We start from the raw sequence: 26,856 nt of genomic DNA, 5'->3' as shown, positions 1-26,856 counted from the left end.
GAGTCCATGTTTCATTTGAAGGGGTTGGAGCCCTGGTGGTGTATGGCATCATTTCGCACAAGGCTACTGAGATTTGACCTTCTTGCTACAGCTTTTCCAGTCCTGGACAAGGCTGTTTTCGTTTCTGTTTTTCATCTCTCGTGACAATAGCTGGTACTGTACTGCTACACCGCCTATTTTTCCAATGTAAATTTGGTTTCTGAACCCGGACTGGAGACATCTTGCGGATCCTCACTCAAGCTTATATTGTTATCTGAACGCCTCGAATCATGCCCGGCCCGCAAAGACCAGGTGTAGGAAGTATCTAAAAATACAGAATTGTATAAAACAGGACAGAACAAGCTACATCTTTGCAAAGAGAATATGCACACAGGTTTTCTTCACAAGTTCATATGGGCAGGATGCTGGATCTAGGCCTGCTTCTCCTTGAATGGCTCCTCGGCCAGCACCTCCACACCATAGAGTGGCTTCTGGCCCGGCATGACGTGGTCCCGAGAGAGCTCGAGTTCGCCATGGCGGACGCGCTCCGGCCAAGATTCGGCGTACCGAGCGTCCTGGATATCAGTCCAAAGGATCTTGACGCCGTTCTCCTTCAGGATGGCATCCGTGCCATCCTCTGGCTCCTGAACCTTGTACTCGACCTGCGGGTTGCTCAGCTTCTGCTCGAAGTCGGCCACTCGCTCAGCCTGCTCGGCGGCTTTGGCGGCCTCCTTGATGCGAGCCTCCCGTCGACGCCGTCTGGCACTGCGGGTCAGATATCCCCGTTTCCCGTCGGCGAAGCCGTCCTTGAGCTCTTCCTCCTGGATGGCCAGCACGGCGGAGATATCGGCGACGCTCGTGGCTTTCTGGTCCATCAGGACGCGGGCGCGATCCTTCTTTTCCATAAGCCAGCCGATTTTGTTCTCGTACTTCTCGTTGAATTTTTCGGCCTCCTGCGGGTCCTTCGGGCGCTTCTGAGCGAGGAACCGTTCGGTGATGGTGATCATCTCTCGGGGCGGCGACAGCTGGCGCTGCATGGCAAATTCACGGAGCAGGTGGTACGCGCGCAGACCGATCTTGGAATCGTTGAAATGCACGGAAAAGTAGGGAACCCACATGTCTTTGCGGAGGGTGGCCGGGACGGTCTGTTTGCCGTGGTAGACTAGCTGGCGGAGGACGCTGTTTTTCTACGCAGGTTTAGTGATTGATCTGGAGGAACGCCAGAACAGCGATGACTCACCTCCAGATACCGCGTCAGAGAATACACCACCTGGTTGGTGCGGATGTTGTGATAGGCGAAGATGTTCTTGCCATGGGTCAGGGCGTTGATGGCCTTCCGTAACCGGACTCCCTCCTTGGACTGATGTGTTTTAAAGGCATTTGAGTTCTGTTCGCGGGGTTTATCCTGGATGACCGTTTGATTCTCGACCGGTGGACGACGGACGATGTTCCAGGTCCCGATCTTAGTCGGGTCCAGGATCTTCTGGAAGCGCTTCGACACCGACTGGGAGGCCATTGCGGCCGGGGAACGCAGGTCTGCGCCTGTTGTATGTGGAGAGGGAGGTCGATTGAGTCGAATATAGAGCGTCGGGACACTCTACTGCATGGCGATCGAGGACTTGGATGGGAGAGCGACTGGTGATGGTGGTGACGACGGAGGTTGGAGGAGTCGGGGAGAGTCGAAGGTGGAAAAGTCGCGGATCAATTTTTCGACGGGCGGACCCAAACGGGGAGCTGCCCGGCTGCCCGCACCTCCGCAGCTCCTCCTCTCCCTCACTCCCTCTTCCACTCTTCCACTCTTCCACCTCCACTCTCCTTCTCTCCCACTCTTGATCCCCCTGGTCGCCGTCTACTCCTAGAATGACTCCTTAAAATCCCGGTCTCTCCCGACGGGCGCAATGTCACCGACCGTCAGTACTGCGGATGGCGTGGACAACAATGACGACGATGCAGGTAGTCGTCGCGAAAGGCCCTGGCTTCTTCCTTCGGTAATGAAAGGATCTCATCCTATTTCTCCATCGGATCGTCTAACCCCCGATCTCCTTAGAATCGCAAGCTTCGCCATCTCCAAGGCGTCTCCGTCCGTAACCTGGTCGTCGCTCCCCCGAGTCGAGCCCGGGGGAAGACCATCGACGATGAAGATATCCCCAACTCCCTCCAATCGCCGTCGAAGCTCCTGGCAAAGGATGCGAATCGATCTTTACAGCACTCCAGGTCGTTCAACAATCTGAAACCCTCCAACACGGCCGGCGAACGTCCCAAGCGCACTGAACCACTACCGAAGACGCGGCCGCAAACGCGGCGAAACACTCTGCCATGGAGCGATCCGAATCCACTCGCGAGGCAGATCAAACTGGAAGACATCTTACGGAGTCGTATGGCCGACGTGTGGTTCTCCATCCATTGCGAGGGAATCAATGATCCGGTCTACATCAGCGAGGTAGTGGAGAATGCGACGAACCCCAACTTCAGGTCGTTCGATCTGAACATGTGTGGGCCGTTCGTGTCACGCCTAGATACCTTGACGCTCAAGCTCTGGGCGAAAAGCGCAACGATGGAGGAATACCTGTTGTTGGTCGAATTGCAGCTCAATCTCCAGTCGCTCCAATTCCTCGGCAAGTCGTTGGACAGCTTCCACCAACCCCTCCCAGCGAATTCTATCCTTTTTCATTTCCCAGACGGTGTATATACCAACCTGACCGATATCCCGCCTGTCTGGAATTCCCTGCCCGCAAAGACCTCCAAGTCCGACCACCCACACCTCCTGCCCACCTCGTCTTATGATATGTTGATGCGACTGGCGAACCTAGACGAATGCATCCAAGACGCTCTTACAACGCGGGAAAGGCTGGAGGCCCAGATCAGCTCGATTCTGGAAAGGGATCAGCAATCACTTACGATGACCAGTGATGCATCGCGGGCCAGCGATAAGCTCGCGCTCACTAACCATGCAGTTGCGGCTGAGAAGAAACAGCTTCGCCTGGCTGCGAAACGGAAAGAGGAGCTCCTGGCTAGCATTAAGGCACGTAAGGACGCCATGGAGCGCGGGCGCCAGGCGCAAGACCGCGCCCGAGTTCATCTGCCCGATGCACAACAGAATCTGGGTTCCAGCCAAAAGCTGCTGGAGCAGAACATCGACGAGGCAAAAGGGCAGATCCGGCGCATTTCGGAGGACCTCCTTGCTGTGTACCCTATTGAGCCTATTCCTGACAAACCACTCGCGTTCACAATCGCCGGTTTGCCTCTCCCCAACTCGAACTTCAACGACATCGACCGGGATGCGGTTGCTGCCGCCTTGGGATACACGGCGCACCTGGTTTATCTGCTCTCCTTCTATCTTTCTGTCGCCATACCTTATCCGATCAACCCATATCTCTCTCATTCCCTGATTCAAGACCCGGTGTCTGCCTCACTTCCTCAGCGAACCTATCCCCTCTACCCGGTCAATGTCACGTACCGGTTTGAATACGGCGTGTTCTTGCTGAATAAGAATATCGAATTCTTATTGAACAAGCAGGGTCTTCGCGTGCTGGACATTCGCCACACCTTGCCAAACCTGAAATACCTGCTCTATGTCCTCACCGCGGGGACGTCAGAGATTCCCGCACGCAAGGCAGGCGGCATTCGTGGTCTTCTCCCGGGCCGTCTGACACCCAGTCTATCCCGACGGGGGAGCGAGGATAGTGTTGACTCTTTTCTCTCTCGGGGAGTACTACACTCAATATCCAAACCCAACGGGGATGTGTCCCCAGGTAAAGGGAAGAAGGCGCTCGCGTCTTTCACCAATGGATCTCCATCGTCCCAAATAGCGTGAATATTTTGTAATGTATGACGTATTTCCCTATTTCTATTCCCAAGCGCTTTTTGGCATTGATGCAGCGCGTTGTTTATACTTGACCTTTACCATGTCTCCATAGGGAACGTCTTTGGCGTGATTCATCTTCACTGACTTCTAGGAGAATGTCTAGTCTGTAATATTTATTGCAACTCTTGTTACAGATGCAGTTAGTTATGTGAGATAGACCCGCGGATTTCCTGGGATTCAAAATATGTGCGAGGCGCACAGGCGCTTGTTAATATATAAATTTACAATTGTAAACACCAAGATAGGCCACTTGGGGGATTGTTAATCCACCGCGAACGCTGGCCTCAGTGTAGGGCTCGTATTTCGATTGAACTGGGCTGAAAAAGCCCTTTGCTGATCTATACTTGTTTCTGGTCATTTCAACGAGGCGATGCTTACCCCCCTGTGCGACTAAGGATCCTGGCGTATGCGCCAGCTTCTGATGACTTCAGCCTATTAATGTATTTCCATCTCTGCTACATATTGAGTGATACGTCTTGTTTGCGGGTTAACACCATGACGCGGCGTAGGGGTCTTTCTGGAGAAGACATTGAGCTGCCAACAACCACACTCTACCGAAGCGAGGATCGTCTCATTCCTAGTCCATCAGGGCAAGGCTCCCGCAATGACTCTGCATACGACGAGACCGTTCGTCATGCACATCTCAAGCCATTGCGGTGGGGGAACAGGTTCAATGGCTGGAGGTTCACGATATTTCTGGCCTTCATAACAAGCTTGGTCGTTCTATCTCTTAACCTCGGCTTTCTGCTATACACCACCACCCACCATCGACAGGAGAACGAAAAAGGAGTTCTGTACCAAGGTGACTGTGTCAAGGTGCAACATATGAGTACCGGCTTCCACTTGCTGGTTAACATCTTGAGCACTGCTCTGCTGAGTGCGAGCAATTTTGGCATGGTATCTACCAATACACTGTAGTTATTATCGGGACCTGACACTCAACGCAGCAATGCTTCTCCGCCCCAACAAGGCATAACATCGATCGAGCACATCAACAAGGGCTATGGCTCGACGTTGGCGTGCCCAGTGTTCGCAACCTATTCCGAGTGTCGCGGTGGCGCTCGATTCTATGGTTATGTTTGGCCTTCTCGTCGCTGCCCTTCCATTTGGTGTACGTCTTGTTGAGGGGTCTTTAAACATTGCGTCTAACGTATGCTACAGGTATAACTCGACAATTTTCTCAACCACTTCAGCCACAGCTTATAACATATTTCTCGGCCAAGGATCCCTTGCACAGAAGGATTTATCAGATCTACATATCGACACAGATGATTTCAATATTCGTACTTCCTTCGAGGGCCTCCATGCATCAGCCCAAAATGGAACACTTCAACACCTAGACAACACGGAATGCGTGAATTCATACGCGCAGACCTTCCAAACAACCTATAACAACCTTATTTTAGTAACAGACGATGTGAAAGGAAACGATACGTACGTCTTCTTGACTACCCAAGAGGTCTTCAATCCCTTTCAACACTTGATGCTGGCACCCCCGCAAGCCGACCCGTACGAATGGCTCTGCCCAAACGATATATATGCCGACTGTAGCACATATATTCCTACAGTCCGTGCACAAATTGCACATGACAACTGGACTGTCTCAGATGGTTCATATGAGCCGCGCACCTGGAAGGTCAGATATTGCTTGGCCGAAAAAGGCCGTCAGCACTGCAAATTACAATACTCATTCCCGCTGATTGTTCTAATTATTGCTTTCAATTCTGTCAAGACCTGTATCCTGTGTTATATGTGGCTCGGTATCAAAGATGATCCTATCCTAACTATAGGAGATGCGATTTCTTCCTTCCTGCGCCGTCCAGATCCCTATACGCAGGGTAGATGCTTATTGACGCGGGGAACAGCGGATCTATTGCACCAATTGTCGTCAGGTTTGCCCCAGAAGCTGCCCATCCACCAGCCGGATGAGTATATACCGAAACGGAGGCTATGGGGATCGGCTGCCTCCAGAAGAAGATGGATCTTCGGTATAAGCTTGTAAGTTTTAAGTCGCTTCAGTCGGATAAACCCATGGACAAGCTCTAGTCTGACAAAAGGGCAGTTGGATCGTTGCCATCGTGGGCTGTATCATCCTACTCAAATACGGAGTGTCCCAGATCAAATACGGCTCTAATATCTGGAAAGCACCACTCGGGGAAGTTAATGCGAGCACCCTAATAAGGGGAGACAGTTGGCCAAACTCGTTAATTCCAATTGTCATCATTGCCAACATGCCGCAGCTTATCTTCTCCTTCCTCTATTTCGCCACCAACAGCCTCCTAACGGCGATGAATCTGGCCGCTGAGTGGAGCAGATACGCCATCCATCGCAAAGGCCTTCGTGTTTCGAGCAATCCAACCTTCTCGCAACGAAGCTACTACTTTCTTTCATTACCATACCGCTATGCACTTCCGCTCATAGCCGTCTCGGCGATCCTGCACTGGCTTATCTCGCAAAGTCTATTCTTAGTTGGCGTTGAAGCGTACACACCTAATATGAAGAGAGATCCTAAAGGGGATGTGGTCACCTGCGGATACTCCCCCGTCGCTATTTTGTGCGGAATAATGGTCGGCGGGTTCATGTTCTGCTCCTTGATCGTGCTCAGCCGAAGGCGATTTGCGTCGACGATGCCAGTGGCGGGTAGTTGTAGTCTTGCGATTGCTGCTGCGTGCCACCCTACGTATGACCCTAATCGCGGAGAAGATCTCACACATAATGAAGAAGCGGAATCGGAACAGGAAGATGAGGATATGGGACTGTTACCCGTTAAATGGGGGGCGATTCCTCTTGATGGTCCAGTAGGACATTGCAGTTTTACCTCGAGGGATGTTGAAGCACCGGAGGAAGGACACAAATACCAATAGACCTGACAAGTCAGTTGGTCCTAATAATATTACAGTGATTACAGATTGCTTTCGACTTACGTGAGGCGGTACCTGACGTAGCTCGATTTCTCCCACTATGTACTATTCACACAAATATACAAATGCCACCAGTGACTTAATACACATCTTCTCACTTCTCTCGCTCACGGAGCAAAAAGTGAACTAGACGCCCGCTATCATCGAAATCTTCTTCCCCAACAAAATAGAGCAACCTGAATTTAGGAATGCCTTAAGCCTGCGCAGCAAAGCCGAGTCTCGGTCCCTGCGAATCAAAAACAACGTACTGGCTCTTCAAGAACACGTCGCCAAGGATAGAGAATTGCATTCCCTGGTTACTCTGAATGCCACCGAAGCAAGTTGAGCTACCGTCCGTGATAGGGGCAAAGTTGATGTGCTTGCCGGGGATGACGGCCTTGTAATCACCGATGGTGACGGTGAAAGACGGCAGCTCGGTGCTGCAGGGGAAAACCCAGCCACCGGCCTGTTGGTTGTTGGTGGCCGAAGACACTTGTTTGTAGTAGTCCTGGACGACATCATTGGGGAGCATCATCAGGGTCGTGCCGGTGTCTAGTCAACGTGAGTCTCATCTCCCTCTTAATTCAATACGTTGGCTTGGGGGTGGGGTGTCGTACCAGCAATGGCCGTGATCGGGCTTGAGTTGGCCTCGCCATCAGCAACGGCGTAGCCGTCAGCAGTGAATTTCCAGAATCCATCGCTGCTGTCGACATCGGCATAAGAGAGAGATCCAGTGTACTTGGTCTTGTCGACGAAACCGAAATCGTACGACCCAGGCGCATGGTACTTCAGGCTCACAGCAAAGAGGGGAGAGTCCAGCTCAGACTTGACAGTGTCGAAGAAGGTAGTTTGGCTTTTGGGTTGGACTGTAATGTTCGTGTTAATGGTCAATTCTGAGCCAGAATGGCCAAAGGATCGGCATACCGGTGTTGATAGAACTAAAGGCCAGACCCAGCAGGCCATCGTTGTTGCGGTCCTGCACAAATTGTTGGCTGATCTGCTTGGCAGCTTCCACAGCCTGGTTATGGGCTGTGATGCTGCCCACGGAGACAGTGTCCTTGTAAACATCGCCGCTGGCGCCGCTCCCATCACCGTAGGAGATCTTCCAGGAGTAGCCATCCATCTTAGTGGAGTTACCGGCGGGTTTGTAAATGCTGTGGCCGGACTGCTCCGTGGCAGGGAGTTCAGATGAGTAAACCCAACTAGAAAAAGGTTAGTGCATGACCAATTTGTGGACTAGGAGGACGACTGACAGGTCAGCAGAGCCAGTGTCAAAGTCCAGGTTCAGGACAGTGCCGCCGACATTGACGGGGGTCAAGTACTCGGCATCGTACTGCTCTGGGGTGGTGACAACACTGCCACTACCGGCGGCATCCATGATGTGCTGTGGGACAGCGGCACCATATTTGCTCAAGGCGTTGGCGTAGATTCCTGGGATGTTGATGGATCTATAGTGGGATTTGGGAGTCACGAGTTGGTTGACGGTGAAGCCCTTGCGAGTTCGAGGCCCGGGCAGCGCCGACACAACGGAGGAGAGACCAAGTGCAAGGGTCGTGACTTTGCTGAAGACGACCATGTTGGATGAGTTGATAGACCTAACGAGAGTGAATAGAAGCCGACAATGAAGGACTGAGTAAATCTGCGGGAAAGAGTGACAAAGCCCAAGATATGTTAACCTGGGAAGTTGAGAGAGAATAATGGTTCTATGTCTTCTGATCCGCAAGACGAGGAGGAGGGCTTTATACCTTCACACCCAGGCAGAACGTTCTAACCAGGCTCATGAGACACGATGTAGCTCCTCACAGACCTCCGTCGAAGAAAGTTCCACATCTACTGCGGCCAAGGCTTTCTCTTCGGGGTATAGAACAGGGGAGATCCCGTGAATGAGTAGCGACTAAGCTTTCTGAAGCCTTCACGAGCCCCGCGGTTAAGCAACGACAAGCGGACGGGTCGCAATGAGACCCTTGCCAAGAGGCCCGATTTCAAAACCCCAAATGATAAGGGACAGGGCCCGAAGCAATCAGAAAGCGGGTTGGCGACATGGGCAAACATGAAGACCCTAGGGCGGCGCCATAGCCAATGCTACCGTGGAGTCACGGATTTGCTTGTTTAGGGCAAGATTCGACGGGGTGTGCCTGGTGGTCTTGTCCAGCATGGGCAGGTAGGACGGACATGTCCGGCCGGAGCATCATCAAAGCCCGGCAAGACCGTTCATTCGACATGTGGTGACGATCCATATTCGGACAAGTTTATACCAGGATGAGGAGGGGAAACACGGGGGTGTCGGCCAGCCCGTGCAGCTACACCAGGTTGATAGCAAGGCTGAGCCGTCTGCAGGAGACGGACAGTTTCATTGGAGGAGGACTGTTATCATGAAAACACGAGCAGGGGGACGGAAATCCTCTGATTGCCCGAAACACGATCGAAACTAACGGGTGATCGCCATCTCAAAACCAAGTTTATAGGGGTTGGATAGTGGTCCGCCTTTTCATTGCGTGCAGGAGGCGATGGAAGTATAGAGGCCAGAAACATCAAGCTGTCCACTATACCTCTCGGAAGACTTCATCCAGACGGAAGTCGAGGTATTCGACTGGCTGGTGTTAGAAACCAGACCTGTCAAGACACCTACCTCCACGCCAAAAGCATTCATATCTGAAATCCACGATGTGACGGTGATACTTCGACCATTCAGAGTCCCGTTTCAGAATAATATAGGACGGACTTCACCACAGACAAATCATCGCCCTCCATGCCGACTCTCCACGGCGCACTAAAATCCCGCCGATGTCGATCCCCGACGCAGCGCCGATGAAACCAATATGACTGGCCAACATCGCATTTTCTGGGTGGCGTCTGAATTGGCTCAGCTCATTGGACTAGACTATCTGTGCTCTACCGTCTTCCAGAGAGTGTTTTGTGGACAGAGTATTCCTGTCCCTAGCCGTTCTAGATGGCTTGAGAATATTCGTGACAGTTACGCTTCATGGATCGACATGTGACAGTAATATCCCCTGCGAGTATTTGAAACACGGCATGCGCGTATAGAATCGTTGTTGGCAGCAATAATAACCCCAGTATAGACAACATTTGACACGACGTCTCCCTGGCATATGCCGCACCCACCCGTGAGGGTCCACAACTTCTAACCCCAATGTATTCTATATCGTAATCGCGCATCAACAAAAAGAAGAAAACAGAGTTATGTATCACCCTGAGTTGGATGGGACATATCATGGGTATTCGGCTCCGAGCATAAACATCGCTGATCACTTTCGCATATTCAAATATACAGGAATCCATCAATCGTACAGTAGACCCACCGAGGCGCAGCCCCAGTCGGTCAGCTAGTAACGCGACTGGCTATCACGAGGAGGGCAGGAACTGGGACGACAGACCTCCGCCGCCGGCCGATTCTAACGGTGTGCCGTTGGCATCGTATTGCTCGTTCAGGAGCACTTCCAGCATGTCCAGCTCGCCTACCATCGGGCCGGTGCCACCCAGCCCCTGGTCTACTACGGCGCTTGAGCTGGTGAAAAATTGATCCAGCGGAAGCGCAAACCAATCGGGAAGTCCACCCGACGTCCCGCTGTTGTCATGGATCGACTGCGATGGGACGCTGGAGCCTTCCAGGTCCCCAGCTGGAGATGTCGCGTTCGGATCATAGTAGTTGTGGTAGACAGATGGCGGCGGGGGCATGAATGAAACGTTGAGGTTGGAGGAGTTGATCGGTTGGGCCGGGATCCCAGCGAGCGGGTCATGCACGGAGGTGGTCATGGGGGTCCCGGCTTGCTGGTTGTTGTCGACGTATCCGAGGTTTTGTGATGCATTGTGTCCTGATGCCCACACTTGGTGGGAGCCATCGCGACGGCCCTGCCCGTTGTCCCTCAACCGCGGTGACTGCGGTCGCGAGTGAGACGCCGAGGCACGATCGTGACCATCGCCATCTCCCGCACGGTCCATTGGCGCGAAACGCAGGAAGCGAGTACGGATGCTGGTGGTAAGCAGTTCGAGAAGCCGAGAGATAGCATGGCACAGGTGGACATCATCGACCACATGCGTCCGCAACGCTTCAATGGTGCGGTCTTGCAGGTCCAAGGAAACCCGAACGTCATCTTCCTTCGCGCCGAGCGTAAAGGTCTATGGAGGTTAGGGCTGGGAGCTGAAGAATCCCGAGAATGAGGGAACTCACCTTGAGGATGAAGATCATTCCGGACAGGATCCGAAAGCAGGTCCTCACGGGCGCGTGCTTCAGATGATCGCCAGGAACCAGCTCATCCAGTACTGTCTGGAGAATCTTGCGTGACGCATCAACAACTTCCTGGATATACTGCTCGTTGACACGGTAGAGCTCCATAAGCACGTGGAACCATCCAGAGCTGGACGAAGGCCCTGAACCTGGCCTGCCGCTTTGGGCCAGGGCCGCTTCGTTCGACATCGTTGTCCAGCGATCTACCACCGCCTGCAGAGCCAAAGAGTTGACATACAATCCTTGGAAGTGTCAGCGGAAAGTTGGAATCTGCCTTCAGGGTTCATGTGACATACGTGTATATTCATATTCGATCATCAAGATCATCCTCATCGGAGGTGCGACTTGTAACCGTTAGCATAACCCAGTAAAAGAAGGACCGGCTGGTTGAACTCACGATCGATGGTGTCGATGTTCTGTCGCCATTCTCGTAAGAACGGCTGGAATCGATCAATCTGATCCCGGTATCGACCGCTCCTGATAAGCTCTGAAGTTTGCTCGTTGGAAGCGAATAACAGTTGGTTGCTTTGGTACATGATCTTTGAAATGCCGATCCAGCAATCGTGCATTCGGTCGACCGTGATGTCGCCCTCATTCACCCCTGTCACCGTCGTTGGCTGGATATCATTGGCCCACTGTGGCAGAGGGAGCATGGAGGGAATGCCTAGACGACCGCTACTTTGAGTGATATACACCAGAATGAGGCGGCGAAGACGGCGCTTCCGCGTCTGCTCCGTGGGAGACTCCGCGGGAATTTTGGCCTCATTCTTCTGATCGAATACACCTAGCTCGAAGGCCAGAGCCTGTGCCGTGCTGAGAAGCATCCAGGACATCCGGTCGGAACGCCAGGCGGGTTCTAGCCATTTTTGAAAGGCCAAACGTCCTTCGGCCAGGTTGTTGGACGTCCGGCTCGGTCCATTCTCGTTCTCCAGTTCAATATCTCTTTCAAACCGACCCTGGGCCTGTGCATCCAAGTCCAACAGCGCATTCTCATCATCGCCCGGAGGGAAGTGCAGGTTCCGCGGATGCCAGTCCGTTAGAACCAACAAGGCCTCGATGGTCCCCAGGGACCTCAGGTTACCTTTGTTCATTTTGGGAGCCGAGGCCGCCAGATCAAAGGATCGCGGTCCGCTGATTCCCGTCCCGCCTCCGCCGAATTTCTCCTGGCCCCAGATCAGCCGTTCGATCATGCCCCGAAGATAGGACCAAAGCCGGTCGTGGATGTAGAAGGCGCGCGTGTACGCGCCATCCCCTTTGGGCTTCATATGCCTCGAGGCGGTCGTCAGGATCGTTACGGCCAGGACAGGTTCCTCGGTGAGCAGCGTGCGATGGGTGGAGGGGTGGGAGAAATCGGGGATGACGATAGGGCTCATCGGGGCGAGTCGTTCGTAGTAATAGGCCACATAGTCCATAGACTCTTCCACAGACAGCCAGCCCGCACGAACGAAGCGCAACCGCGACCAAGCCTTGACGGCGTCCACAAACCCTGGGTCATGGCCATTGTCCGCGGTGCTTGATTGACCACGACCGGTCGACATCTGAGCGTCGACCGAGCCGGACCCGCCGGGTTGGTAGTAGTTCGTCATTGACATGGCACCAGCACGTTGCGGCCTCGAAAACGAGCCCCCAGCACTTCTCGGGGTGCCCGCTTGGGTGAGAGGAGACATTGGCGAATTGAACGAGGAGACGGACTGGCGTGCGGCGTAGCGATTCTCCAAGCTCTGTCGATTTAGATCCTCTGTCCTTCCGGCGGCCTCTGAGAGGAGATGTAAGGCATCATGACTGTTACTGATCGCGGGCGACAGCAGCTCGACGGCGGTCCGGTTCATCATGGGCTGGCCACCTTCCAGGTGGTAGTTGGACGCCGAACCGCGATCGCCGATTGGATACATGGCCAGCCGCGAGTTCTTCGCCTCGGGATATTGGGTCGCCGAAGTGGGCGGTATGTTTGGTGTGTAGCGCGGGGGCGCGGTCGACTGGGGGATCGAACCGGGGGTGACCGAGGGGGGACCTTCAGACCATTTTTGGCGCGACTGGCTGCCATTGGGATCGTACGAAGAAGGATTGGGATGGGCGTAAGACGACCCCTCACTGGGAGAACCATTTGAAACGACCTCTCCGACCATCATCCGCTTGTCTCGTCGAAGCACTTCCTCCTCATTCCGATCTTCCACCTCGGACGGCTTGCGCTTCCGCCGGGTGGCGGAGAATTCGCAGCGCTTACTCTCACGACGACATCGCACACACGGAGGGGGACGAGGGTTATCGACACCTGGATCGGGGGATCAGTGGGAGTGATGCGAACGGGTCTAGGGAGACAGCAACGGGGATCTGATGATAATGAAGTGGATGAAAGGAAACATACTGCCAAGATCGCATTTCACCTTGCGCTTGCGACAAGGATCGCAGGCCTGATAGCCCCGTCGATGCTGGGGCTGAGGAGAGGAGGATTTGGGATCGCGATCACTCTGAGAATACAGACCGGTATCAGGAAGCGAGGAACCGGCCGGCATCATGATGGAGGGAGGCTGGTGGTAGGATGGAGATCGAAGGGAAGTAAGTAGTTGGTGGAGGTGGAGAGGAGGAGGATTAGCCGATGCAAAGCGAAAGCGGTGGAGGGACGCAGTATGACGACTCGAGGTGAACAACAACAACAACAACAGGAAGTCTACCACATCATCCAGACTGTGACGGGGAAAATGCACGACAATGCGAAATGCGGGGTTGGCACGAGGGGGAGGGAATTAATCAACCGTAATATATGGGGCTCGCTGATTTGGATTTATGCAGGCAGCCCTTGCGTCGACCGATATCTGTTATCAATCGGAATTCAATAGACTTTGTATACGATCCTCATCCTGCATTTCCAACATATCGTAAATTATTATAACAATTCTAGGTGTACATGTACAGCAGCCAATAACTGAACGAAGAAGAGTGTCCAAATCTCCATCCCACGGGTATCATCATAAATCATGTGTATCCAAGCCCCAGATCTCCCAGTGCTTCAATACATCCCAGCCAACCCGTCGCACATGTCGCCTCCATAGACGCCCATCTGCCGTAGGGGTCTGTCCTCCCGGAGGGACACACTCGGCCTGTAGCATCTCCAGAACCGACTGCGACGGTTCTTCCTCACGCGGTCGCTTCCCGAGGAGCGAACGGGGTTGGCTCGCGGCCTGAAGGGGCCCGTTCCTGATGGACTGGGATGGTGTCTCTCCTGGGGTCGTCACACCGCTCGGAGAGACCCCACGATCGGACAGTGCCCCGGGGAGACCATTCGGAGAGCTCTTCGCTCGGTTTTCGGTCGTCCCAGCACTTCCATCCGCGGCTGGGGTCTCCGGTTCGGATTCGGCGCCCCGGGGGGCATGGTCCGCCGGTATGGTATAATACCCCTCTAATCGGAACCCTTTTCGTCCCATGCCGATGATCTTCAAGCTGCTGAAGATCTGCTGGTCAGCGAACCCCTCCGATAACTTCTCTATAAGAATCTCATCATCCAAGTTGACAATATCAGCCAGAGACCGCGCCGAGCCGAACGCCGTCTCGGTCTTGGATTTGACCAACTGCCCCGAAGGCGTTTTGGGCGCTCGCGAGCATTGGTTAGGGCCCGGCGCTCCAGTGGGAACCAGAAGTCGGACAGCGACAAGCTTCCGCAAGAACGGTAGCACGAGACCGAGAGTGTCCATGCTGGACAATTCCGTCGCAAAGCCGAGCTGCTCCAGCTGCGGACTCGCGTGGACGAGACGCGCAATGGTCTGTGCCGAGAGCGGCAATTTGGACGGAAGCAACAGATGTCGCAACGTAGCGGCGTGGTTCATGGTGATACTGTTCATGTAGCTGTCGAGGACACTGCCTTGGAGACGGGGCGAGTCCGATGGCGTGGCGTCGGGCGAATGAGCCGTGGTCCCGTTGGAGGACGGGTGGCTCGAGTCGAGAGACGGCGGGGTCAAGGCAGTAATCGAGGCCAATTGCCGTGGGCTGTTGATGTCGTCGTTGGGGTTGGGCGCGTCGTTGACAAAATACAACCGTTCCACCCCCGTGAATCCTTTCAGAAACTCGGCGTGCCTCCTCGACATGACGTCCTGTCGGAGACTTCGGATGCTGCTCGCATGCTTGTTCGGCACCTGGATCGGCCAGGTGCTATCGACAAAGGTGTTCATCGAATTGACCGATGCGATGTCGTTCAGGATAGTGACATCCTCCACCGAACTCTGGTCGAACGCAAGGTTGAATTCCTCCGTGTGCAGGGCGTACAGATTCTGCAAGCCAATCTTCTTCACCGCCAGAGGCTGTCGGGCTGCGATGCACTTCCGAAAGTAGTCGTGCAGCATCACACTCGGCTCCTGCGCATTCCTCATCCGCGGGGACCAGTGCATCTTCAACTCCCGCAGCTTCCTGCACTTCCAGAGGAGGGTCGAGATGTCGTCAGGGTAACAAAGAGGATCAATGTCGGTAATCTTCAGGGACCGAAGATGCGGCATGGGCGGAATGACAATGGTCGGTCGCGGGTGCCGGCTTGACGGAAATCTCAGGGTCAGCGACGTCAGTTTCGGGCGCTGCGTTAGCCCCAGATAGACGGTCTCCAGCATCTTCGTGTTCAGCTCCCAGCTGAAATGCTCGAGGTCCGGCATCTTATCGACGGCCGCCCGAACTGCGATGTTCAGCATCATCGACGAGTCCGGCACCCGGCCCACGCGCGCGTGTTCCTCCAGGTCATCTTCCCGCCAATCTCCCCGCAGCGTCAGCGACCGAACGAGCGACCCGTACGGTCGGGTGATCACCGCATTGAGCCCCATCGAGAAGGGGCTGGCACTCCCCATGCCCTCGGGCTGTTCATCGCGATAGCGGATTTTGTCGTAGGAAGTCAAAGTGAGGGTCTTGTAGAGCTGGGGGAGCGCCATGTAGTTGAGGACTCGACATGTCCGACACAGACGAGCGAGGTCGCCGGGATCATCCACCTAGCCAGCGAGAAGAAAAACGATCCATCAGTTTGTTCCCTGGCAGACTCCATATCGCGCGACCATGACCTACCTGAGAAATGATGAAAGCGATCAGGTTCAAAGGCAGCACCATCAACGACCCCTCACGCGGGCATTCCGTGGTGACGCTGGCGTCAAACATGTTCCGATTGACAGCCGCCATGATGCATGATGCGACGCCCCGGGCCGATGGTAGCACGGCATGGACCGATCAAGACGGTCTATAGAGGGAGAGGCGAGGAAGAAGGCATCCAAGAGAACGGTGAGAACGGTTTTTTTGGAAGACGTTGGGAGGAGGGAGAGAAGTGGAGAGAGTTCGTTTGGATCTGACCGGACGGAACTAAATGCCTCCCGAAGCGAAGAAAAAGGTTATGAAGCACCATCGGCGATCATCCGAAAAAATGAATAAATAACATATGAAATAGATAGCATAGTATATTCATTTAATATCATTTAATATTATGTATGTTCGGAATAAATCTCGTGGGTATCTTTTATACAAAAAACAAGAAAAAGGAGCCTGTCCAGTCCATCCATCCATTGCAAATCCCAGACTTGCTGCCCGTGCTCCGATGCTTCTGCCCAAGAACCCGAAAAAAAAACTGCCCAAAATGTTCAAAATGTTGCAAACGTTGAAAATACTCCCCGATACTCCATGCTGGCAAACAAGTATAACACAAAAGGTGGGAAGAGAAAGCCGAAACATGATCCAGGCGAACGGACATCCTACCCCAGCCGTTCCGATGACGGTTGGGTGTGGCTATCTTGCTGCTGTTGCTGCGAATCCGACGGATCCGACTGTCGTTCCGCATCGACAGAAGCATCCACGTCCTGGAGTTCATGGCCAGATGAATGTGCATCTGCGTCGCCCTCATCATGACCAACCAAAGCGGCGGCTTCCGGATCATACCGTAGTTCGTAATTCCCAAACGCCCCGTCGCCGTCGGTAGCAGTCCATGGAGCCGCGGTTCGCGTCTGCGGCTGGATGACTTTCATCGGCGGGTCGGCACGCCGCGAGCGAGGAGGCTGACCGGGTGATGACTCGAGAATGCTAGGGTCGTTGAACAACTGGGGGGACCAGGTCTGCTGACCTCGGCGACGTGCCGGAATCACTGTGACGGGTAGCGGGGCATCGGTGCCCTGTCGGCCAGAATTTGGCCTAGTCTTGCGGTTGAAAGGGAACCGGTGATCCGTCCGAGAAGGATGTGCTTCATCGTCTGCTTCCCCGTGTGAGTTCCTACCCTCTGGAACAGGGAACTGGTCGTCCTCCGCCTGGGCCGAAGCGACTTCCCGAGGGAGAGACACCCGCCGCCTCTTAAAGGGGTTGAGGATAGTCCGCCATCTGGGGTCAGTGTGGATGATCTGGGGAGACTGCTCCCGATTCGGCTCTCCTGCGAGACCGTCCTGGCTTGTGCCTCCTTCTGGCACCTCGAGTTCCTTAGCCTCCAGGTCATCACTTTCGTCTTCCTCCTCCATATGGGGCATGGCGACGGGTGGCGTAGGGCTAGAAACTGGATGGTAGTGAACATTGTACATGGTACTAGCGGCGCTGGTCGTGTTAGCCCTGCTAACCGGTGTGACCGCGGCCGGGGGCGGGGTTGGCCGCGCTGCTCTTCGGCGGCGCTGGTCCGCAAGGAGACCGTTCCGGGCCGCTGCGTAAGCGTGCCAGTTGCGGGCAGTGTTCTGGAGACCAACACGGGTCCGCAAGGGCCGGTTCGCCAGGCCCATCATTCCTCCCCATCCGGACGAGGCTCCGGTACCGCCGCCCTTGTCGTTGCCCCCATTGTGATGTCGGGGCCAATCGACCTCCTCAGACGGGGTCACGTCCAACATCTCGTCGCCGTCAAAGATTTCTCGGCCAAGGATGCCATCCTTGCGTTCATCCCGTTCGAGCGCCTCGATCCGCTCCACCCATTCCCAAACGACAACGCTCGCTGCAGCCGAGCCAACCCATCGGATGTAGGTACCCCAGCCCGCAATTTCGGGCTTCGCAATGTCCAGAACAAAGAAGACCACGGGAATCAGAATCGCGCACAAGGAGAGGAGAGCCACCAGGCAGATGTTTCTCATCTTTGGGTGGAAGAACGCAAAGCGATGTTTCGACAACGAGTAGAAAATCACCCATGCAGCGTACAATAAGTTGAGTGCTAGCTCAAACAGGTAGCTGAGGGCCGGGATCGCATCATCGTAGAGTCGCGGTCGAGTCGTGTTTGTCTGGACCAAGAACTTGTCCAGCGCGCTGAAGATGGTATCTAGGACTATCAACGCAAAGCCGGCCCACTTGATCATGATTTTCTCCTTGTGTCGAGGGAAAAGTCGAATTAATGTTTGAACTTGTGCCAACCATAGGAAGGTACTGGATATGACTCGAATGACTCGGATCTCCATGCCATCAATCACCTCTTCGGCAAGGGCTTCGGCGTCCGAGTAGCCATGGTTGTACTGCTTCTCGGCCACTTTGAACGAATTCGCCGTCGCAATGGTCAGGGATATGGCGACTAAAATGGCGGCCACCTTCTGCAGCCACGGCCGACCTCCGACCCCAACCACCGAGGAATTGCCACTGTACGAACCGCTGATCATGCCATGGCTCCCCAGGAAATTGGCACCACCGCCTGGGCCACCCACGTAGAACGTACGGGGTGTTATGAGGAGGATTATCACCAGGAGGTAACTGACAACCGTTGAACAGCCAATAGCATATAGTTGTGGGGTCACCGAGGCGTAAAAGGGGTCACGCGTATCAAGCTGCGGAGATGCATGATTCGTCGCCGTTGGCGTCGTCGTTCCGGTACAAACGGGCTCGTAGATGGCGTTGTGCGCAAGGGTGATCGCATAGGTGCGATTCAGATAGAGCAGGCCTAGAGGGTTCGCCAGATTGCGTTAGCGAAGACCGGACAAGAAACCAGACAACCCGGTGCCGTCGACGGGTGGAAGGGATCCAAAACCAATGCCCCCAAACATACCATCGCTCGGAAGAAGAAATGGAGAACAGCCCGGGGCATACGTCTTGGTGGCTGTGGTCGTTGGCTGAGCCCATATCTGGCGCGGAGCCAGATGAGCACCATCCCCCATGATCGGTCGGGTGGACAGCAAACAGGCAGGCGTCACGTCGCGAAACAAGTCATATATGCCAGAAGTTGAACGGAGAGACGTATCATCAGGCGGTCTCCTGTCCTTCAAGCCTCCATCATCACAAGAATGCGTTCGAGGCGGATGGTGATCAAATGCCGACGATCGGATGAAAGGTGGGAGTCGAGCTGACGAACACTGGGAGGGACTCCGGGGTTCAACGGTAGAAAATTACACGAGGGAGTTTCGGAAGATAAAGTCGCGAAGGATATGACGAACGAATTGTACGACGATGGAGGAGGTTGATGGCAACAAGGAGGCGGCGTAGGCCGGCGTAGTTGATGGTAATGGTGGTGGTGGTGGTGGTGGTGATTATTGGCCACCCGCGTGGCCATCATTTTTCACCGCCTTAGGCATCCCTGGGCCTCTTTTCCGAACCCCGAGATCAGGAGGTGACCATATCAGTATGGGGGATTTTGTTGATTAATACTAGTATGCCGTTATGGGATTGTACAAAGAATGTTATATACAGTAGTTCCTGGCTACAGAACAACACGCTAGACAGAGTACAGGGATGCTGTATGCAATGAATGACAAGGAAAGGTTCAACGTTTGGCATCCTCTATGATAGAGTCGGTCCATACGACATTGGTGTCGGTGCTGCATATGGAGAAGATAGCATCGCGCCAGACTCCCTCAACGCTCGCGCGCGCTCTTCTTCGCGCTTCCGGATCTCGGTTTCGTCCTGAACCAAGGTGCAACAAGTGCAACAAGTCGCTCGAACGCAATCCGATGCGATGTCACCTCGGATGCCGTAGGTCTTGCGGACACGCGTATGCTGGATGGTGGCGAGAAGCCCTAAAAGCCGGATTAGCTTAGTTCTCTTGGAGTCAAGTCATAGCAACAGTCTCACATTGACACCCGCACAGCACCCCCATCGCGGTGCAGGATCCATTACATGTCTCGTAGCCCAGCATATTGGTGGGATCTTCTTTGCGCGACAACATAGACAGACGATACTGTGTCTTTCCATATAGTATGCAGGGGCACATGAACCCCAGGCAACAGGTCCACAGGTTGGAACATTCGCCTAACTCGTGGCTCCATGCGCCCCCCTTAATCCTCTGGTTTGGGTGTTGTATCTGCCCCGGCAGGTGATAGGTTCCCATTTCAAAGGCCGCTGGAGTCTGGGGGGCGCCAACAGCCGTCGGCGGGGGAAAGTACGGCGATTTGGGGGATTGTAGAGGGTTTGCATCTGGTGCAATCAGTAGGGAGGGCGGTGTCTGTTGTGAACCCGTCGGATCGGGGGTATTCTTTGTAGGGTTTGGATCAGGGGAGTGCGACGGAGCCGGGGATGAGTATTGAGGGGCTGTAGAGGGCTGCCTTAAGGGAGCGGCATCGGCGTAAGGGGCATAATTTGCGGGATGGTCAGCGCCGAGGTAATTGGGAGCACACTGGTATGGCTGGATCCCGTGCGATTTCTCTTCCAGCCAAGTGGGATGCTGCGAGGAGTGAAGGGTTTGGTGTTCTGGCGATTGCATCTCCAGTGGGGTCTTGAGGAACGAGTACCTCCGATTTTCCCCCAGATCGGAGGTATCCAGCTGTAAGGACCTGCTCATGGTCTTCCGCTGAGGCCGACGTCACTCGACGAGATTAGATCGAAGGGTCCATCGGTCGAGGCAAAGACGCACCCTCGACTCAAGGACGAGACCCGCAAAACCAGGCGTGGAAGGAAAAGAGGGAGATTGAACGGGTTGAGGGCGAACGAGAGCATTAAGTGTAGTGTAACCGCCCCCAGGTGACAGAGGTGCAGGTGGAGAGTGACATGCACGTTGCGTTGCGGGGGGGAGGGCGAGGATTCGCAGGATTTAAGGATAAAACCAGTCCTCGTACGACAGCTGCATGGTGCAAATGCTCAGGGGGAGCTACGGTTGGTCTATCGGTGGTTCGGAACAAGCCGTGGGACATAATAGTGCTTCTCATCACATCGCCGGTCTGTCGCATCACACGGATGGGGATTCTCATTGGAGAGCTTCCTGCAGGGCGAAGGACTGCGCCGCAGGACTTCTAGATGGGTGTCGGTTTGGAGACCCATCCTGGAGGGACTGATATAGGTAGATGAGAATAGTGTAGAGTTAGACGAAATTACTCCACGCGATACAGTGAAGATGTTGTTGGAAGTACACCCTTCCTTGTCCAGAGTGCCAGAGGATATCGATATCGGGTGGAGACGCTAGAGCGCCATGATGGCGATTCGAAGATCGGTGGCATTGCTTAATGCCCACACCGGATTCTCCCCGAGCGAAGGGGCAGAGAACATTCGACAGGGTTGATACTCGACGACAGGCCCATACCTTCGGTAGGTATACTTCGTCAGTCGAAGGGTGAAAATCCGACGAACCTGGGAGAGGCATCAACCGTCCCCGACCATCACGTTGGGCAATGATTGGCTCCGTATGGACATTGCAGAAAGCTCCTTGCTGACCCGAAGGGAGAGACCAACCACTCAGGAGGGCCTGAAGACACCCGTTGTCCATCGAGGGTGTTCCTGAGGAACGGTTGCCATTCCGAGATCTCCGATGTGGTATCGTCGTCGAGTTCATTGACTTCACCAACGGAGGAGAGAGACGACGATGGATGGCCTGATCGTTCAGGCGCAGACCGTAGGCGGTGACGAAGATCCGCGTCATTAAAAAACCACCACCACGAAACGAACTACTGGAACTTCGACTTCGACTTACTTCTCTTCTACTTCTTCTCGACTTCGACTTCTACTGCGACGTCTTCTCTCGCCTACTTCCACTTCCCCCCCGGTTCAGCCTGTCAGCTGCTCCCTCTTCTCAACGTGCTCCCGCATTCATGTCCCATCCGTCCGTCTAAACTCCCCCTTCAACCTTCAACCCCCCGGCCACCAACCTTCTTCCTCATCCTCCTCTCTGCTTCTCTCCTGTCCCTCCGCTGCAACCAATGTCCTCCCCATGTCAAGGCCTCCGTCCGTATCAGAAAGTACCCTGTCTCGACCCGTGGTGACACCTGCCGCCTCTGCCCAACATGATTGCTCCGAAGGGCCTGATTTCTCCCGTGCCAAACCGCGCCGCCACCATGTCTGGGACCAGCATCATCATCCTCCAGAAGCTCCCTCTCCGTCCCGCGCCGAATCCCCCACGGCTCATCAATGGGCCAAACCCGTCTCGACGTTTGCTCTAAAAAGGTCCTCCACCGCCCCTCTGGACAAATTCCCTCGCCCCCATAGTCCCCCGTTGTCCGAAAGGGATAGTATCTTCGCGACTCACTACCTCCCCTCCGATCCCGACGCCAACACCACACCGCAACTCCCCCCCGTGGAGGATGTCGCTGAAAATGACGCCCCCGGTACCTTGAACCTTGCCTCCGTGGACCGTGTGGCCGCTGAGCCTGCTCCCGTCCCGTCTACGAAGGTACTTCCTCGTTCCCTCAATCAAGAAGCCCCCTTCCCCATGGAAGTGGACGCGTCCGCTCCCTTGGTGCCTCCCACCCCCCCGATCCCCAGTGATCCCGATGCCCGTCTGCGGAAACCCCATGAGGTCCTGGATAGGAGTGCCCACCTCCCAGCCTGGGAGAGCATGCAACCGCTTCGCAAGACTTCGTCGGATGGTGCCGCCGCCGCCGGTCTTCCCCCCAGTCAGGAGCCCCTCTCCCACCGTAGCGCCACTTCCGGGCCCCCGAACGACCCTTCGCTGTCCCTTCCCGTGCACGATCTCGACTACACGGCAACCATCTCCCACCGCGATCCTGCCGGGACGTGGTCGGAACGGTCCTCGCGGGAGAGCATCTTGGAGGGCTCGGGCCCCATTGAGCGAAGCTCCAGCCGGAGCCGACGCGGAAGGGTGGAAAGTTCCATCGAGGCGAATTTGACCAACGCGGAGCCTGCCTCGCATGTGCGCAGCCGCAAGTCAAGCCACTACCTGGGCCTATTTAAGGAGAACACGACGTCCCCCGATCGGAAACGAAGGGAAGATCGGGGCCGGTGGCTGGATGAAGCGCCAGATGCACGCGATGCCGAACAACGCCAGGTCGGTCCTTCTTCCAAATCCCCCCACGCGGCTGAGCAGACGACCTCACCGGCCGAGGGTGCATTCGCCCTGGAGCGGACCGGTCTGCGACGAAACTCGAAAAGCTTGTCACAGCTGACGCTAGCCGACCACCCTCTGTTCACGCCTCCGTCCGAAGCCGAACGCTCTCCGAACGACGAGGTCATGAAATCCCCGCGCCGTGCCTTGCCACGCAGCCTTCTCGAGGAGATCCGAAACTTCCACCTGACCCCAGGGGGTGCTCGCGGTTCTTCGTTCTCGAAGAGTATCCCAACGCAGTACGCGGAAGGGGGGCGGGATTATATTTCAGCCAAGGGCGATTCGCGGTTTGGCCACCTGTCGCCATCGTCCGGCCCCGATGCCAGCCCGGGCCAAGGCCCTGCGCAATTTGAAGAGGAGGAAGATGAGCAGATCGCCTCTGCCGTCTACTTTCCTCATGAACGCGTCACGGTCTCGGACGAAGTTGATCCGGTCCAGCCTTTCTCGGATGATCAGCCGGGGGTGGGACCGTTTGATGTGTCCCCAGCGAAGAGTAGCCTCGGTTTAGCGTCAAAGAGACATAGCCTTGTTGATGAGCCAGAGGCCCATCATGTGGATATTTCCCTCCGCTCTAAGAATGACAGTAGAATTTTGCATGGTGACCTACAGGAAATCCAGGCTCCACCACTAGATGAGCTTACCGAAAAGACTGTGAGTGCTATATCAGAACGCAGCGCGGGTGACTCGACGTGCGATTCGGAATATGATAGTGGCATGTCCGTGCAGGACGAGGTATCTAGTCTGACCGATGAAGCCGAGGTTACGCCAACGGCGACTCCAACTCAACGCCATCGAATCGTGCGTCCTCGACGTACTCATGGCTCATCTGCTCCCCTTGGCGCCGTCGAGCTGAAGCCCTATCGCCATCAGGTGGGCGGCCATACCACCGTATTTCGGTTTTCTCGGCGTGCCGTGTGCAAACAGCTGAATAACCGAGAGAATGAATTCTACGAGCGTATCGAACGCAGACATCCGGATATGTTGATGTTCCTACCCAGGTGTGTACTGCAACTGATGGAATGAGACTCGCTCCGGCATTTGACTAAGTCATCAACAATCGCAGGTACATTGGTGTTCTGAATGTGACGTTTTCCAAGAACCTGAAGAAGCAAAAACCCTTTTTAGACACCTCAAAAGGGCGTACCGGTTCCAATTACCGCGATGATGGTAACAAATCCCAGGACGCCACGTCACTTACTGCAGCTATTCCCCATGATGCTGTTGATCATCCTCGCATTTTTAGCCAAAAGCAAGTCACTGGGATCATTCCGAAGGTAATCTTGGAGAACAATCGCCATATAATTCCCGCCGATCTTTTCTCCCGTTCCCAGCGGCCAAGAACTGCAGACGGAATCGTTCCAATAAGACATCGCTTCTCTCAAAGTGCGGGAGTCATCCAAAGCGGGAAACAGGCCGGTGGCTCCTGGGACGACAAAACGCATATCCAGCCGTTCACCAAGCCTAAAATCAGCTGGGGTGCGACCACGGTTAATCGCCAACTGCAGGAGCAGGTCCTTCGTGAGGTCTTCAGTCCTCCTGCTATTCACCATCACCGGCGTCATGCCAGGGGTCATGTCAACCTACCCCGGACGACATCTGATGGAGTTCGCCGGAGAGGTAACCTGTCGGAGGATCAAACTGCTAGCAGTCGACGTAATGCACCTACACCACCAGAACCTCCTCGGAGTGCAGCCATTGACATCGCAAAAGAATCGGGTGAAGGGCCAGGGCTCTCATCGTCGGCTTCCACTGCATTAGATGCTAGCCACAACCGCCTGGAGAAGATTCGATCCCAGGAGTCTCAGCCGCGTTCCAATTCCCTCTCACGCACTCGACAGGTTAGGCGTCGTCATTCCGGGAGTGGCTTACAGAGGCGAGGAAGTATGACCCCCGGCAAGAACGGCGGAGACTTGATGTTCTTCGAGGATGATGGATATGGCGGTGATAGGGAAGATGAGATCTTTTCCATGGAGGGCGACGCTTCAATGACCCCATCACATAATCGTAGCGAACGAGAACATTTCTCCAACCTGGCGACTCCGAAGGTCGCTACAACCGAGTCTACTCAACACCCTCGCCATGTTGAAAGTGACGCGCAGTCGAAATCCCCGGTTCGCTCACAAGAAAAAGATGACAGCCGTTTCCAACTACCGACCAACCCCAAGGAGGCACAGACAAGAAAAGACGATCGGGTCCAGTTTTTCCTTCTTCTTGAAGACCTCACAGCTGGCATGAATAAGCCGTGTGTTCTGGATCTCAAAATGGGAACCCGTCAATACGGCATTGAAGCCGACGAGAAGAAACGCAAATCGCAGAGGCGGAAATGCCAGTCCACCACCTCCCAGCAGTTGGGCGTCCGCCTATGTGGCATGCAAACCTGGAATGTCAAAAGGCAGGAGTATACGTTCGAAGACAAGTATTTTGGACGGGATCTGAAGTCCGGGCGTGAGTTTCAGGATGCTCTTACCCGCTTCTTGTACGATGGTGTCAGCTACACCAGCGTCGCCAAAAAGATCCCAGTCATATTGGAGAAGTTGGCCCGATTGGAGAATATGATCCGAAGGCTTAAACGCTACCGACTTTATGCCAGTAGTCTCTTGATTCTCTATGATGGCGAACAGGCCAGCCTGGACACGTCCGTGGTGAAAGATGTCCACATGGGTACCACACGAAACGTCTTATCTCGCCGTGGCTCCGATGACGGTCATAACAACCTCAATGTCCAGCTGAAGATTGTCGATTTTGCAAATTGCGTCACCGGCGAGGATGAAATCTCTCCCACTGCTCCTTGCCCCCCTCAACACCCAGACGATATCGATCGTGGCTATCTTCGTGGTCTTAGGACACTGAGGATGTATTTCCAGCGCATCCTCAAAGAGGTCAGCCATGACGAGTATATTGAGCGTGGAGAAGGCGAGGCGATCGCTATGAGAACCCAACTCTCCGGTCACGATGATCCGTCGGATCGTTATTGGGATGACGGAGTAATGGAGAGTGATCCTGGAGAGGTCAGCTTTTAGAGGTTACCCTCGTCGCTCTGTCCTCCATCCCGAGAACCTTCCTCTACATTCTTGCAGTTTTTGCCCTTCCCAACGATAATTGAACTTCACCCCCATATTCCTTTCTCTTATCTTCCATTTTTACTTGTCGTTTTTCTCTCCACCTTGCTTGGTTGGCGTTGGTGGCTTGCATTTTCAAGCCCAATCGGTCCAATATTCACCTGAGAACTTGGGCTCTGGCGTCAAATATTGCATGGTACTGGATATGGCGTTATGTGTCCGTCTGTTCCCGCTGGTGTACGCCCAAACGTCCGGTTGCGTTGACATGATAACGATGAGATGGCGATGCAGCGAGAGCGGTCACTTGGGTGACAACGATACGATAATGATGATTGATCATGGCATAATGCTTACCCGGAGGCCATTATCTATGCGTGCCTGGAGCATAATAGAAGGCCCTGGCGCGGGGGAGTGATTCCATTCTCATGGCTTGTATGAACTTGTTTTGTTTCTCCTCTTCTCGGACATGTCTTATTGATTATTATACCTCTGGGGAACCAGTCCGATTCCCCGGACTTCTATTTCTGGGTTTGTTCTGTGATGGGGTTGGCGTCTCAGTGTTTGTGTACATACATTCATACATGTTACAGGCCTTAGACAAGAACATCATAATGGATTATGGATTTATCTCAGTGCGGTGTTTT

At 54.5% G+C, this 26,856-nt stretch overlaps 10 protein-coding genes across 10 annotated transcripts; 3 read left to right on the top strand and 7 right to left on the bottom strand.

Annotated features, from left to right (window-relative positions):
• Positions 1-209: 209 nt before the first annotated feature.
• On the bottom strand, positions 210-1,664 carry BDV59DRAFT_186151 (mitochondrial 54S ribosomal protein mL67). Its single transcript, XM_073690977.1, has 2 exons — positions 1,220-1,664; positions 210-1,166 (listed from the first exon to the last, which is right to left on the bottom strand). Exons 1-2 carry the CDS (start codon positions 1,493-1,495, stop codon positions 411-413), a joined length of 1,032 nt encoding a protein of 343 aa, XP_073544361.1. The 5' UTR covers positions 1,496-1,664; the 3' UTR covers positions 210-410.
• Positions 1,665-1,775: 111 nt separating this feature from the next.
• BDV59DRAFT_115732 (putative UV radiation resistance protein (UVRAG)) lies at positions 1,776-4,045 on the top strand. The gene is made up of 2 exons (XM_073686688.1): positions 1,776-1,967; positions 2,027-4,045. The coding sequence occupies exons 1-2, from the start codon at positions 1,878-1,880 to the stop codon at positions 3,791-3,793; spliced, it is 1,857 nt and encodes a 618-aa protein (XP_073544360.1). The 5' UTR covers positions 1,776-1,877; the 3' UTR covers positions 3,794-4,045.
• A 292-nt stretch (positions 4,046-4,337) lies between these two features.
• On the top strand, positions 4,338-6,833 carry BDV59DRAFT_210270 (uncharacterized protein; the record flags this gene model as incomplete). The annotated part of the gene is made up of 4 exons (XM_073695559.1): positions 4,338-4,741; positions 4,792-4,955; positions 5,006-5,842; positions 5,907-6,833. Coding segments are annotated over 4 exons (2,207 nt in total), but the record flags the coding sequence as incomplete, so codon positions are not given.
• BDV59DRAFT_115723 (pepsin-like aspartic protease) lies at positions 6,834-8,431 on the bottom strand. The gene is made up of 4 exons (XM_073686687.1): positions 7,998-8,431; positions 7,669-7,946; positions 7,362-7,610; positions 6,834-7,296 (listed from the first exon to the last, which is right to left on the bottom strand). Exons 1-4 carry the CDS (start codon positions 8,318-8,320, stop codon positions 6,959-6,961), a joined length of 1,188 nt encoding a protein of 395 aa, XP_073544358.1. The 5' UTR covers positions 8,321-8,431; the 3' UTR covers positions 6,834-6,958.
• Positions 8,432-9,737: 1,306 nt separating this feature from the next.
• On the bottom strand, positions 9,738-13,645 carry BDV59DRAFT_186146 (uncharacterized protein). Its single transcript, XM_073690976.1, has 5 exons — positions 13,356-13,645; positions 11,388-13,262; positions 11,287-11,334; positions 10,934-11,232; positions 9,738-10,881 (listed from the first exon to the last, which is right to left on the bottom strand). Exons 1-5 carry the CDS (start codon positions 13,504-13,506, stop codon positions 10,108-10,110), a joined length of 3,147 nt encoding a protein of 1,048 aa, XP_073544357.1. The 5' UTR covers positions 13,507-13,645; the 3' UTR covers positions 9,738-10,107.
• A 196-nt stretch (positions 13,646-13,841) lies between these two features.
• BDV59DRAFT_186145 (uncharacterized protein) lies at positions 13,842-16,419 on the bottom strand. Its single transcript, XM_073690975.1, has 2 exons — positions 16,025-16,419; positions 13,842-15,951 (listed from the first exon to the last, which is right to left on the bottom strand). Exons 1-2 carry the CDS (start codon positions 16,133-16,135, stop codon positions 13,957-13,959), a joined length of 2,106 nt encoding a protein of 701 aa, XP_073544356.1. The 5' UTR covers positions 16,136-16,419; the 3' UTR covers positions 13,842-13,956.
• BDV59DRAFT_186143 (PalH/RIM21 family protein) lies at positions 16,420-19,388 on the bottom strand. The gene is made up of 2 exons (XM_073690974.1): positions 18,939-19,388; positions 16,420-18,833 (listed from the first exon to the last, which is right to left on the bottom strand). The coding sequence occupies exons 1-2, from the start codon at positions 19,045-19,047 to the stop codon at positions 16,699-16,701; spliced, it is 2,244 nt and encodes a 747-aa protein (XP_073544355.1). The 5' UTR covers positions 19,048-19,388; the 3' UTR covers positions 16,420-16,698.
• A 278-nt stretch (positions 19,389-19,666) lies between these two features.
• Positions 19,667-20,585, bottom strand: BDV59DRAFT_195562 (DUF614 domain protein; the record flags this gene model as incomplete). The annotated part of the gene is made up of 2 exons (XM_073692595.1): positions 19,667-19,902; positions 19,958-20,585. 2 exons carry the CDS (start codon positions 20,583-20,585, stop codon positions 19,667-19,669), a joined length of 864 nt encoding a protein of 287 aa, XP_073544354.1.
• A 562-nt stretch (positions 20,586-21,147) lies between these two features.
• BDV59DRAFT_115674 (uncharacterized protein) lies at positions 21,148-21,878 on the bottom strand. The gene has a single exon (XM_073686686.1). The coding sequence runs from the start codon at positions 21,732-21,734 to the stop codon at positions 21,180-21,182; it is 555 nt and encodes a 184-aa protein (XP_073544353.1). The 5' UTR covers positions 21,735-21,878; the 3' UTR covers positions 21,148-21,179.
• Positions 21,758-26,835, top strand: BDV59DRAFT_186140 (inositol polyphosphate kinase KCS1). Its single transcript, XM_073690973.1, has 2 exons — positions 21,758-24,151; positions 24,217-26,835. The coding sequence occupies exons 1-2, from the start codon at positions 22,023-22,025 to the stop codon at positions 26,171-26,173; spliced, it is 4,086 nt and encodes a 1,361-aa protein (XP_073544352.1). The 5' UTR covers positions 21,758-22,022; the 3' UTR covers positions 26,174-26,835.
• Positions 26,836-26,856: the final 21 nt, after the last annotated feature.

The sequence above is a fragment of the Aspergillus ambiguus genome (assembly GCF_047715705.1).
Source record: "Aspergillus ambiguus strain CBS 117.58 unplaced genomic scaffold BDV59scaffold_40, whole genome shotgun sequence".
Taxonomy (NCBI): Eukaryota; Fungi; Ascomycota; class Eurotiomycetes; order Eurotiales; family Aspergillaceae; genus Aspergillus; species Aspergillus ambiguus.
The sequence above is the reverse complement of the archived record's forward strand: the minus strand, read 5'-3'. Positions and strand labels throughout refer to the sequence as shown.

Bases quoted from the DNA above. Each gene is read 5' to 3' on its own strand.
- BDV59DRAFT_186140 (XM_073690973.1), top strand. From the start codon at position 22,023: ATGTCAAGGCCTCCGTCCGTATCAGAAAGTACCCTGTCTCGACCCGTG. The intron at 24,152-24,216 runs GTGTGTACTGCA...CAACAATCGCAG, and splicing joins ATGTTGATGTTCCTACCCAG to GTACATTGGTGTTCTGAATG.
- BDV59DRAFT_115732 (XM_073686688.1), top strand. From the start codon at position 1,878: ATGTCACCGACCGTCAGTACTGCGGATGGCGTGGACAACAATGACGAC. The intron at 1,968-2,026 runs GTAATGAAAGGA...CGATCTCCTTAG, and splicing joins GGCCCTGGCTTCTTCCTTCG to AATCGCAAGCTTCGCCATCT.
- BDV59DRAFT_115674 (XM_073686686.1), bottom strand. From the start codon at position 21,734: ATGACGCGGATCTTCGTCACCGCCTACGGTCTGCGCCTGAACGATCAG.
- BDV59DRAFT_186145 (XM_073690975.1), bottom strand. From the start codon at position 16,135: ATGGCGGCTGTCAATCGGAACATGTTTGACGCCAGCGTCACCACGGAA. The intron at 15,952-16,024 runs GTAGGTCATGGT...CTCGCTGGCTAG, and splicing joins TCGCTTTCATCATTTCTCAG to GTGGATGATCCCGGCGACCT.
- BDV59DRAFT_186143 (XM_073690974.1), bottom strand. From the start codon at position 19,047: ATGGGGGATGGTGCTCATCTGGCTCCGCGCCAGATATGGGCTCAGCCA. The intron at 18,834-18,938 runs GTATGTTTGGGG...CGAACCCTCTAG, and splicing joins ATTTCTTCTTCCGAGCGATG to GCCTGCTCTATCTGAATCGC.
- BDV59DRAFT_115723 (XM_073686687.1), bottom strand. From the start codon at position 8,320: ATGGTCGTCTTCAGCAAAGTCACGACCCTTGCACTTGGTCTCTCCTCC. The intron at 7,947-7,997 runs GTCAGTCGTCCT...ACCTTTTTCTAG, and splicing joins GACACTGGCTCTGCTGACCT to TTGGGTTTACTCATCTGAAC. The intron at 7,297-7,361 runs GTACGACACCCC...CACGTTGACTAG, and splicing joins CCCGATCACGGCCATTGCTG to ACACCGGCACGACCCTGATG.
- BDV59DRAFT_186146 (XM_073690976.1), bottom strand. From the start codon at position 13,506: ATGATGCCGGCCGGTTCCTCGCTTCCTGATACCGGTCTGTATTCTCAG. The intron at 13,263-13,355 runs GTATGTTTCCTT...CCCCCGATCCAG, and splicing joins GGTGAAATGCGATCTTGGCA to GTGTCGATAACCCTCGTCCC. The intron at 10,882-10,933 runs GTGAGTTCCCTC...TAACCTCCATAG, and splicing joins GAATGATCTTCATCCTCAAG to ACCTTTACGCTCGGCGCGAA.
- BDV59DRAFT_186151 (XM_073690977.1), bottom strand. From the start codon at position 1,495: ATGGCCTCCCAGTCGGTGTCGAAGCGCTTCCAGAAGATCCTGGACCCG. The intron at 1,167-1,219 runs GTGAGTCATCGC...AAACCTGCGTAG, and splicing joins CTCTGACGCGGTATCTGGAG to AAAAACAGCGTCCTCCGCCA.